Raw genomic sequence first — 12,280 nt, forward strand, 5'->3', positions numbered from 1 at the left:
AGCACATTGACAAAATATCCATTGATGTGCAGGAATATGTATAGGAAACACAAATTCAGCCAATTTTAGTTGAATCTCAGGCTTTTTGGTTCGATTTACTTATCTCTGACATAGGCTATATGGAAGCCTTTAAACTGAGTGTGTGGTACATCACTGTTTTCAGAATTCAAGACCTATAGACCCTGATGTCCAGTTTACTTGGCCATAGTTCAAGTCAAAATGTTCTGTCCTGAACCTTTTTTTTTAATAAACCACCTTAGGTCCCTATTCTGTAATTAGAGCTTGTAAAGTTATTTCACAAGAACAATAAACATACATTATTCTGATTTTTTGTTTTTGTTTGATTTGTTCATCGTTTTTCTTAGTGTTATAAAAAAGTGCACACAATTTTTAAAAAAATCCTTTATTTAATTTGCAAATAACTTTGCAATGCTTTGTACCAGAATCACAATTGTAGTGTCACCATAAACATGGGAAAGCTGTAGAATAAAATGTTTGCTTTTTATCTAAAGTAACACTATTCTTTTTAAGGTGACAATTAACTCAACTAAAGTTAATTCTTAAAAATGCATTCAAATGTCTTAACTATTAACAAAAATTTAACTTATTTGTGCATAACTCAGCTGTAGATCCTCAAACCATCTCTGAATTGGTGCTGACACTGTCCTTCCTTCTGGAGGGTGGCTACTTTTGTTCCCATGGTCCCTGTGTGTGTTGTAAAGTAGCCTTCGGTCCAAGCTCACTCCCATGAAAGACTACATCTCAAGTTTAGTTTATTCATTTGTATTGAGATTGTAGTTCATCATGGGAGTGAGCTTGGAGCGGTGGCTACTTTACAACACACATTTAACCTACACTGATCAAGGTAGTGTTTTTTTCTTATTTTGTCTGTGGATTGGGTTAAAAATATGCTTGGAAAGCAATATTCTTGAAAGAAAGCCTTGTTTATTCTAAATTAAAAAACATACATGTTTTACTTTGTTATCTTAAGAAATTACTAAGTTATCACTGAATAAACAGGCCCATAGCAGAAATTGAAAATTTACTATGGTCCATTGTTGTTCTGCTATGGGTCTGTTTGTTCAGTGATAAATTATAGTACAGATGCAAAAACTGAAGTGGTTAAGAGAGTCCAGTGGTTACTAAATAATAATTGAGTACAAACACCTCATTTCTGTCTACTTTCCTACATATTTCTGTTGGGTATGTATACACTGCATCTAAAAGTCAATAAATGGATGGTGCATCAGCGAATAATCTTGTAGGCAATTTTGTGACAAGAAATTTAACTCCTGCCGAAATGCTTAATGTTATTTTGGTTAGAGTAGGGAAGGGTTTGTTAGGTTTTATTACTCTCTGTCCCTGTTGGGGGATTTCCCCCTCACCTCCTGTTATAACAACAAGTAATAGAAAATCTCTTCAAGGGGTACACAGACAAAATCACATTTTTTAGCAGTGAGGTTAAAGGTAGCACTTCTGGTGATGGTGTTATTGCGGTCTATATCTATCTGCCTGTGTTGGCAATGCCCAAACCCCCCATTTTTTGTATGGGCATCACAGGGACAGGGAAAGAAAATCTCCCAAATGAGGACAGCATTAAAAGCTTGAGAGAGGCTCAGAATCTTATTCACTTTATCAAAAACTAAAAAAAAAAAGGAAACGTTATGGCTGGAATTAGTACATGGATGTTAACGGTCTCTGTACAGATTGCTCTGCATAAGGTTGTATAATTCACTTCATTTTTGAATGAAGAAACAAGATGGTTTGGTTGGAACATGAATTGCAGCATGTCTTAATCACTAATTAACTAAGCTATATTGGAGAGCACTCAAGAAAAAGGTCTAAGGGGATAAAGATGATTATTTTATTTTGTATTTGGAAACAGATGGATTGCATGCTTTTTAGTTCACAAATCCCTTCAGTATGGATCATTCGGTTGTATGCGTTGTATAATACTTCTGCATCTGTTTTGTGCATGTTTACTGAATGGCAGACATCAGACCAGGCAACAACATTAACCCTTTAACAACCAAGATGTGCCCTAGATGACCCCTTTAAAAGCTTAAACAAGACTAGAGCTTTGGGTGGAAAAAGTATACATTCCTAGGTCCACATCTTAACTGGTAGCCAGACCTCATTATATATTCTCAGCTGTACATAGGCCTTTTTAGTTATGACCTGACTGATGCTCAGTCACTGTCACTCTCTGCTGTGGAAACTAGCTGTTGTGAGAAAAAGATGTCTGCTGACAGAACACTTAAAAGATACAAGAGCGGCATGTTTGTTTTGGGAAACCCATAAGGGGCACTTTGATCTGAGTTTAGTTTTGGTATTGTGTACGAGTACTGATATTTTTTACGAGTACCAATAACGGCATACCGAGGTAGCGTTGCTTTCCGGCCAATCAGTAAGCCGGGCGGTGGGTCATGACCTGCCGCCCAGCTTTCTGATTGCCTGGGAAGCCGGTGTTCTGTCAACAGAACACTGACTTTATGCTCCCTCGCAACACTGTGAGGCAGCCTAGCTTCCTGACTTAACCTTCCTAGCCAATCATGGAGGTGGGGCATGACCTGCCACCCAGCTTCCTGACTGTTTAGGAGGCCAGGCTGCCTCACAGTATCGCTAGGCAGCGTGAAACCACCTTCCTAGCCAATCAGGAGGCCGGGTCATGACTTGCTGCTCGGCTTCCTGATTGGTCAGGAAGCCGACTCCATGCTCTCTTGTGGCACTGCTGGTCAGAGAGAATGTCCCTCTGACTGGCAGTTCCACTATCTGGGTAAGAATCGGAGCATTTGGGCAAGTATGAGCACTCCCCAAAATGCTCAGTATTGGCACTGAAACCAGTATCAGTACCGGTGCATCCCTAGTTTAATAAGTAGCTCAGATGAGCATATGTCTTGTTTGTTTTATGATATGCACTTGATGTAAAAAGCCCTTCTGCATTGAAACTGTGTTTGTTTGGTAAATAAAATTGCAGGACAAGGTGTCCATGTCTTGTGCATGGTTTGCTGTTAATACCATTACTCCACAGAACTTGTGTACACTTGATGTGTTTAGATATACAAAAAAACTGTGATGCTGATTGATTGTAATTGATGAATGATAATATAAGAAACTGATTATGTGTTTGCAATAGACACATCGCCTCCTATTCCCTGAGGAAACATATCATCAAAATGCGTCTAGAGCCAATCAACGCATGCCACAGTGGAGAAATGATCTATAAATATTATATCCACATGAATGGACTGCATTATACAAAAGCAAAAATAAGTATTTATGGGTTTAAAGATATGAACACTATCTCTATAGTGTACATATGACAGCGGGAGGCAGAATTGAAGTCTGATGCCTCATAAAATCCCACAATACTAAGGTATATGGTGATTGTGTTCTTAATGCCAATTGAACTTGTCCCTCATAAAACTTGGGGAGGATATGGACAGCTCCTTAAACAAACAGACATTTATTTTCAAAAAGAAAATGGGGGAGCTTGTAAAAAGGCTTATATTGGCACACACTCATCAGCAACAGTGGAATGTTGTCCATCAGGAGACAAATACCGCAAGAGGTGACCCCCCGACAGATGAAACCACCCAATAGATGTAACAGCTGACTGTAGCCAACCAGGCCTGCTTAGAGGGATAACAGCAAGTGAACCTGTCTCTATAGCCATAGATACAGATCCTGGCAGATGGTGGCACAGGGTGCGACAACTTGTGCAGAGTGCTTTCCGAAATTGTTCTTGGAGGATAATGTTTAAACCCACCTCAGCATCTTTGAGAGAGTCACTGAATGTGAGAAGCTACCCAACGAGTAGTGGGATGATGTGCTAGCACTCTTTTTAACAGGGGAGCCCATAAAGGCCTACTTTGACTTGTACTTAAGGATGCCAAGCTGTATCCTTTAATTCAAACAAGAAATCTTAGCCAGGCTTGGGGTTACCATAACCATCCCCAGCATGTGTTCACATTGGAATATAACCCTGGAAAGCTGGCGAGGTTCCAGGTGTATGATTTGTTCCACCTTACAAAGCAAGTAGTTGGATTCAGAGTTGCATAAGCTTGCTCACATTTAGTGATGGGCTTGGGCGTGTTCGCAGTTTCACGTGCCGAGCCCGCCAGAAAGCTGATCACAGGTACCGAGACATTATCCTGGTCCGCAGCTCCAGAGATCGGGAAATGTCTCAGTACCTGTAATTGGCGCTGCCAGCTTGCTGGCGGGCTCGGCACGTGGAGCTGCGAACACGCCTGAGCCCATCACTACTCACATTATGGAGAAAGCCTTGCCTGTAAAGATACATTTTCACATTAGGCAGACAGATCCTAAAAGTGGGGATGAGTTGGATGTGCACTCCAAGCTGGTAACCTCTGGCAACATAAAACATCACCCTTGGGAAAGACTGTTCATTTTCATCAAAGGGGTAAACTGGGTGAGACACCAATGGATGCCAGATATGAATTACCTCCTAGCGCAGATGGAGTTTCTTACTTGAGAGAGACATGGCATATTTGGTTCTAAGAACTTGGCCATCCTCACACACATCCTATGGGCCCTGCATTGGACATGATGATGTCAGCAGTCCTCTGACCACTGGCGCAGAGGGGGGAAGAGGCTACGGGCGCAGTTCTTGGATTGGATTCAGGTAGGTAAAAGTTCTTTACACCATACTGCTAGATGTAAACAAGCAAGTAATCTTTGCAATGAAGAGGCTTATATTAGGACCCAGTGCAAGGGTCCTTTTTTTTAACCTGAAAATAGGCTTTAACCCTTGCAGTGGGAGGGGGGGAGGTACCCCCACTGAAAGGTAAGTTTTGTGGATTACCCAAAGATAGACTTTAAAGCATATTTCCACTTTTGCAGCGAAATTGGATTGACACCTATTTTATATTTGTTACATGTTTCCATTCACAGTGTAAAAATAAAAACATGAAAACATGATTATTTGCAGGTTAAATTGCTTTTTACTTGCTAACATTTCTACTTGGCTTCTCCTGTTAGGAGGGGTGGTGAGTGGTTTGTGTTAACCCTGTCTGTACTGTGTGATTTCATTATATTTGTAAAGTCGATTTGAACACTGCATGTCCTAACAAAGGCGTCAAGGATTAAAAGCCTGGCTTTTGCATTGAAATTAAATGAGAGAAACAAATAAATTTCTGCCCTCAGTCTTTCTATAAGGACAGGTCACTGTGAAGGAGTTCTGAAAAACGTGGATTTAGCCATTTTGCTTGCTGCAATAAAACTTGTAGAAGGTAAGAAATATTTTTTAAAGCATTATTTTTAAGGATGCTGTGTGAATGGGAACACATAACAAACATATAGAGGGTTTTTTTCTGAAATGTGACTGCAAAAGTGGAAATACACTTTAAAGCAAACTTTCTATTGCTGCTTCATCTCTGTTGTTTCTGCAGGCGTTGGTATAAACATGTGAAACAAGTTCAAATGACATAGTAGAAAGGGCTTGTCACCATGAAGTCGGTCATAAACTGATGAATACTGATCATGACTTTCCCCCTAGATTCAAATAGCTTAGTGTTGTTTATATTCCAAGAAGAAATGTGTTTCTCTTTTTTCTTTAATACCCCATGGCCTGCTTCCAGCAACAATGAATATGGGAAACATTTACCTGCATAGGCTTATCATACCATCGATTTCCTCCGTTTTTGTTGTAACCTCCACCATGAAGAAGTTGAAGAGCTCTATTGGTTTCATTCAGCTCTACACCTGTTGGTGCGTCTAAGCACACTAGACACATACATCTTTCTATCATATCAAGAGAGTCCCGGTTTGTAGAGTCTGTGAAATGTAGGTGAAATATTGAGCGTTAAAATGTGGCAGAGCATGAAGTCAGCACTTGAAGAAATCAACATAATATCATGCATTATTAAGGATATTTAATATTTCTCTTTTCCAAGGCTACATTCACACTGCCACTTGTGTTTTTGTGCTCCATATGCAGAGAAAAATCTGTCAGGCTAGATGCTGTTTTTATGCTTTTAGATGTGTTAAATGGCACGCGTTTATGTACGTTTACATGCATATGCGGTTAGATGCATTTGCTACCAAAGCTTAGCATTAAATCGCATTTGCATTCGTTTACATGCATTTTGGTGTGTTTAGAAGTTAAATTTGATACCTGGACGCACCTGACTTTTATTTTTTCTAAACACAGTTAAACTGACTTTAAATATGAGCATCTAAACAGAGAATGTGTGAATAGATCCATTGGAAATCATTAGATGCGGATATACATTGCTCAGCATAAATGAGTACACCCCTTTGAACAGTAAGATTTTAATCATCTCAGTGAACACAAGAACAATTTCCAAAATTTTGACAAAACCGAGTTTTATAGAACATTTGTTTAGCTCATTACATGAATTAAGGTTAATAATATAACTTAGATTACAGAATCTTCAGTTTTACTCAAATTAGGTGAATCAAAAATGAATACACCCCACAACAAAAACTACTACACCTAGTATATTGTGTGACCTCTATGATTTGCAAGGACAGCACCAAGTCTTCTAGGCATTGAATGAACAAGTTGGATGCATACTGCAACATCTATCTTTTTCCATTCTTCATGAATGACCTCTTTTAGAGCCTGGATGCTAGATGGAGAGTGATGTCCAACTTGTCTCTTCAGAATACCCCATAGGTGTTCGATTGGGTTCAGATCAGGAGACATACTTGGCCACTGAATCACTTTCACCCTATTTTTCTCCAGAAAAGCAACAGTGGCCTTAGATGTGTTTTGGATCATTGTCATGTTGGAAAAGTGACAACGACCAAGGACACCGAGTGATGGCAGCATCTTCTCTTTCAATATAGAGCAGTACATCTGTGAATTCATGATACCATCAATGAAATGCAGCTCCCCGACGCCAGCAGCACTCATGCAGCCCCACAGAAGAAAACTGCCACCACCATGTTTCACTGTAGACACCATGCATTTTTCTTTGTACTCCTCACCTTTGCAATGCCATACAGGTTTGAAGGCATCAGTTCCAAAAACATTGATCTCTCATCACTCCAGAGTACAGAGTCCCAGTAGTCTTCTTTTTCAGCATGGGTTTTAGGAGAGGCTTCCTTCATGGACGACACCCATGCATGCCATTCCTCTTCAGTGTACGCTGTATTGTGTCACGGGAAACAATCACCCCAGTTTGACTTTCTACTTCTTTAGCTAACTGCAGTGAACTTGCATGGTGATTTTCTCAGGCCTTGTGACATTTCTCTTCCATGTGGTGCCATTGCTGGCAGCATGAAATGTGAATTGGTTAAGTAACGCCCTTTTATAATGGACACGACACCTGTTTAATGAATAATTATACTCACCTGTAGTTACATTCTTGTTAATTAGGATTTTGTTGTCTAAAATGTAGCTTTGCTCCTATGACTTTCCCACTAAATTTGGGCAGGGCCAACAGGCCGGTCACATCCGGGAGGCGGTTAAAGAATGCATTTTTAACTCCTGAGTTTAGTGCCACAAGTACCTCAACTATTACCACAAATGCAGTTTATTTGTGTATCACTCAGCTGTAGATCCTCAAATCATCTCTGAATTCATGCTGGCTACTTTTGTTCCCCATGGTTCCTGTGTGTTATAAAGTAGCCACCGATCCAAGCTCACTTTAAAATGTAATGCCTGAGTTTTGTGTTACTTTAAGCATTTATGCATGTCTACTGCAAAGGGTAGTACATAGTGCATTTCCTAGCATGAAACATAGGGGAACTTAGTAATGGCAGAGTCCTATTTCTGTGTGACAAGGTTTACTTCAATGACGACATCAAGTGGTGCTCAAACTCACTTTAGAGCTGTCCATAACCTTCCAACATTGATGTGTGGTGTCTAGTAGTATAATTTAGATTTGCAGTTAGCGGCTGGCTGTCACTGACACAGCTCCGCAGTGGCTGTGAGGGGAAATGACAGCCAGCACCCCTACATGCCATAGCGACCCAGGCGGCCCTGGCCGGGCCCCCCTGTGTCCGGGCCCCATAGTGTCCGCCTGGGTCGCTATGGCGATTGTTACGCCACTGTCAGTGGGTCAGTCAACACTAACAGGGTTATTCAGTAAAAGGTAAAGTGTTTGGAGAAGGCAGGAGAAGTGAACAATCTAGGACAACATAGCTGATTTGGAACAATTCTCCAATTCAGCTCACTTTCCAGTTCAGCTGTGTTGTCCTAGATTGTTCACTTCTTCTGCCTTCTCCAAACTCTTCACCTTTTAGTTAATAACCCTGTAAGTGAATTTAAACATGATAGGGATAAACAAAAAAGGGCAGACTCGATGGTCTATGTGGTGCTTTTTGCCATCACTCTTTTATGTTCCTATAATAGGGTAGTTGTTTACATTAGCCATTTGCCTGACAATTATTAAAAAGGAAAAATACACAAAATATGTATTTATTACAATACATTTTCTCTTATGATATCTAGCACAGTTTCATCTTAAACAGTCATAAATATCTTGCATTATTACCCATAACATTGGTGCAGTTTTTCATTTACTGCTTCATCTGCTGTTAGGTACTTTTGCAGACTGGAATTATTAGATCATTAGGCTAGCATGCTCAACAGATATAGTATTGATCAGTTAGCAAATTCACCAGACAAATATAGTATTGATCAGTTAATAAATTATTGCTCTAGTTCAGTTTTGCTTTGTTTTTGCATCAATCCACAAACTTATTATTAGATTCAATTTGCTGTAACTAACTGGGTTATTACAAATGCTTAGTATTTTGTAATTAATATATATTATATTTTTAAACCAAATATCAAGAGTTCCATATACAAATAAGGAGTATTTGTATTGGGTATTGTTGGATCTGAGAGCAATTTGTGTGTCAGAATATTCCTGAACTACTGAGGCTCTCCGCTCTAATTGATGCCAAAGGTGTTCTATCGAGCAGGGCCGTCCCGGGGCTAGGGTGTCACCCGGAGCGGAGACCGGGTGACACCCCACCGTGACATCATCGTGCATTAATGACGCCTGTCGGCAGCCATCTTGAGGTTGGACGCCGGTAGAGAGAGGAGGGGGACGTTCACCCGGCAGTATGAGGTATGCCACCGGGTCCCCTCTATCCTGACACTGTGGGCTCTTGGTCCATGACCGAGTGCCCGACTTTTCATTGGGGGTGACAGCAAAATGACTGCTAGTCATTTTGCTGTCACCCCTCCAATGGTGGCACCTGGGTGCGGGCCGCACCCCCCTTGTGACAGGTTGAGGTTAGGACTCTGTGCAGGCCAGTCAAGTTCCTCCACCTCAAACTCGCTCATCCATGTCTTTATGGACCATGTTGGAACAGTGGAACAGGAAGGGGCCATCCCCAAACTGTTTCCACAAGGTTGGGAGTATGAAATTGTCCAAAATGTCTTGGTATGCTGATGCCCTAAGAGTTCCCTTCACTGGAACTAAGGGGCCAATCCACTTAGGGACTGTAATATACAGGGGTACAGGTAATATACAGGGGTACAGGTAATATTCAGGGGTACAGGTACTCCTAGAAGGAGATCCTAATAGGTTGGACTTGATGGACTAATGTCTTTATTCAACCTCAAATACTATGTAACTATGTAAAAAGCAACCCTGAAAAGCAACCCCACACCATAACCCCCCTCCACCAAACTTTATACTTGGCACAATGCAGTCAGGCAAGTACCGTTCTCCTGGCAACCACCAAACCCAGGCACATCCATCGGATTGCCAGACAGAGAAGTGTGATTCATCACTCCAGAGAATACGTCTCCACTTCTCTAGAGTCCAGTGGTGGCATGCTTTACACCACTGCATCCGACGCTTTGCATTGCACTTGGTGATGTAAGGCTTGGATGCAGTTGCTCGGTCATGGAAACCCATTCCATGAAGCTCTCTATGCACTGTTGTTGTGCCAATCTGAAGGCCACACAAAGTTTGGAGGTCTGTAGCTATTGACTCTGCAGACAGCTGGCGACTTCTGCGCACTGTGCGCTTCAGCTTGCGCTGACCCTGCTCTGGTATTTTACGTGGCCTACCACTTCGTGGCTGAGTTGCTGTTGTTCCCAGTTGCTTCCACTTTGTTATAATACCACTAACAGTTGTCAATGGAATATTTAGTAGCAAGGAAATTTCATGGATGGACTTATTGCACGGTACCACGCTTGAATTCACTGTGCTCTTGAGAGCGACCCATTCTTTCACAAATGTTTGTAGAAGCAGTCTGCATGCCTAGGTGCTTGATTTTATACATCTGTGGCCATGGAGGTGATTGAAACACCTTAATGATTGGAGGGGTGTCCCAATACTTTTGGCAATATAGTGTATCTTTGGGACTGGCTACATTTTTCACATACCATGCAATCCTCAGGTGATTTAGAGATCATCCGCAGTTAACCCCTTAAGGACAAATGCCTTTTTTTCATTTTTGTTTACATGTTATAATCCACATTTTAGGCCTGAAAATTACTTGAAGCCCCCAAACATTAAATATTTTCTGAAAGCCAAGACCCTATAGAATACTATGGTGGCAGTTGCAAATGTCGTTATGTTGCACGACATTAGCACAGCTTATTATCAACCCCAAAAATGTTGTGAAAAATGCACTTAAATTTTTTGTAAAATATAAAAGATGAGGTTGCAATGAGTAAATAGATACCCAACATGCCCAGGTTAAAAATAGTGTGCGTCCGTGACCCTAAAATAGTGTGCGTCAGTACCCTAAAAAGTCCATACACGACGTTTTAAAAGCCCCTACAGGTCATCAGTTTAGAGATACACTTAAAGATTGGCCCTAGAATTATTGCTCTCACTCTGGCGTAAGCAGCGATACTCAACATGTGTAGCACAGTCGTTGTTTTCGTGCGTAGGCGCACGCGACAAGCGTTTACGTGACTACGCGCATGCTCGTGGGGGACTTTAAAAATGTTTTCATTATTTTTACATTTAATTGATTATTATTTTTACAATTTTTTTTTACTTTAATTGCTATCACATAGGGGGGCTTACAAGCTATCACATAGGGGAGGGTCGGGTGGGGTGGGTATTGGACGGCCACTTTACCGCATCGTAAAAGCGATCTGGCAGCAGCTGAGTGGCCAGAATTGCTTCTACTGTAAAGCCGGCCGCTGGGTCTACAAAACTGAACAGAGTCCTGGCGGCTTTTGTTTAACCCCTTGAGGATTCATGACAGGATTATTCCGTCATGGGTCATGAAGGAATAATACATATAACATCATGGATCCATTTTGAAGCTCTCATTTTGAAGCTCTCTAGATCTCTAGGCAACACTTTTTTTTTAGTTTAGGGTGGTGTCTGAAAGTGTTCTTCTCTGTTAAGATTTTGTTGCTGTCTGTGCCCCCACTGGCTAGATTCCTCCTCAAACTGAGAGGAATACCACAACGTTAGAATTGTCTTCAAAACAAAGGCTAAGGTGAAATAATCTATTGTGGACACTTGTTCCAGGCACAACTGTCTATACCCCTCACTATGGGAGATTTCCTCCAACCTTATGTTGCTTCTCTGGAACAGGAACTAAAGGCAAATGTCCCCAATGGTACACAAACAGCAAAAAATAAATTGCCAGGGTTTTTTAACCCTTTCATACGCTAATTTTTTTAAAAAGTTTTCGCTATATGCTTTTAGTGTTCCTAATTTGTAAAGTATAGCTGACATTTAACTATCCTCCTAACACTTTAACTGCCTCTACCTAACCCTTAAAAGAAGTATTTGAAGAGTATGGGTTCCAAGAAAATGCACTATTCTGCTGTGCTGTCCCCTGCCTAAGCCTGGTTATAATACCCAATACAGAACACAGAGGCAAACATGGCTAGATGCGATAGCTGCAGCCTCTCCTGGGCCATGGTTTTGTGTAGACTTTGTAGGAACACTCATTACTGGTTGTATATAGATATGAATGAGTCCATTTTTTGAGCAACTCTGGTTTCAGAAGATGTCCCTATTCATTGATACGGATCAAAGCTGCTCATACACAACTAGTAGATATAGACTATTGCTTTAAAACAGCTATATAATCAATGATGTGGACCTGCGAAGGCTGCAGCTATCTCGTCAGGTGACTAGATAAAAGCACAAACTAGGTGTACATTACATAGTATAATTAGGCTCTGGAGGGTGCAAAGCTGTAGGATAGGACACTTGTTGGAAAATGCACATATTCTGCAATGATTTTTCTTTCCCACGAAAAACGTAATGCCTACCCCTTAACCCTAAGACCTGACCCCTCAAACGCGTCATTAACACTTTACCCCCCCCCCCCCCCCCCCCCCCCCCATACC

At 41.1% G+C, this 12,280-nt stretch overlaps 1 protein-coding gene across 1 annotated transcript in view; it reads right to left on the bottom strand.

The window, feature by feature from the left end:
* The window catches only part of CHAT (choline O-acetyltransferase), a 103,729-nt gene that overhangs the window by 25,882 nt on the left and 65,567 nt on the right, over positions 1–12,280 (bottom strand). The window contains exon 7 of the mRNA XM_018558410.1: positions 5,627–5,796. Coding sequence (XP_018413912.1) covers positions 5,627–5,796 — 170 coding nt within the window. The remainder of the gene's footprint in view (positions 1–5,626; positions 5,797–12,280) is intronic.

The sequence above is a fragment of the Nanorana parkeri genome, unplaced genomic scaffold (assembly GCF_000935625.1).
Source record: "Nanorana parkeri isolate BGI_ZX_2015 unplaced genomic scaffold, ASM93562v1 scaffold338, whole genome shotgun sequence".
NCBI classification, from domain to species: domain Eukaryota; kingdom Metazoa; phylum Chordata; class Amphibia; order Anura; family Dicroglossidae; genus Nanorana; species Nanorana parkeri.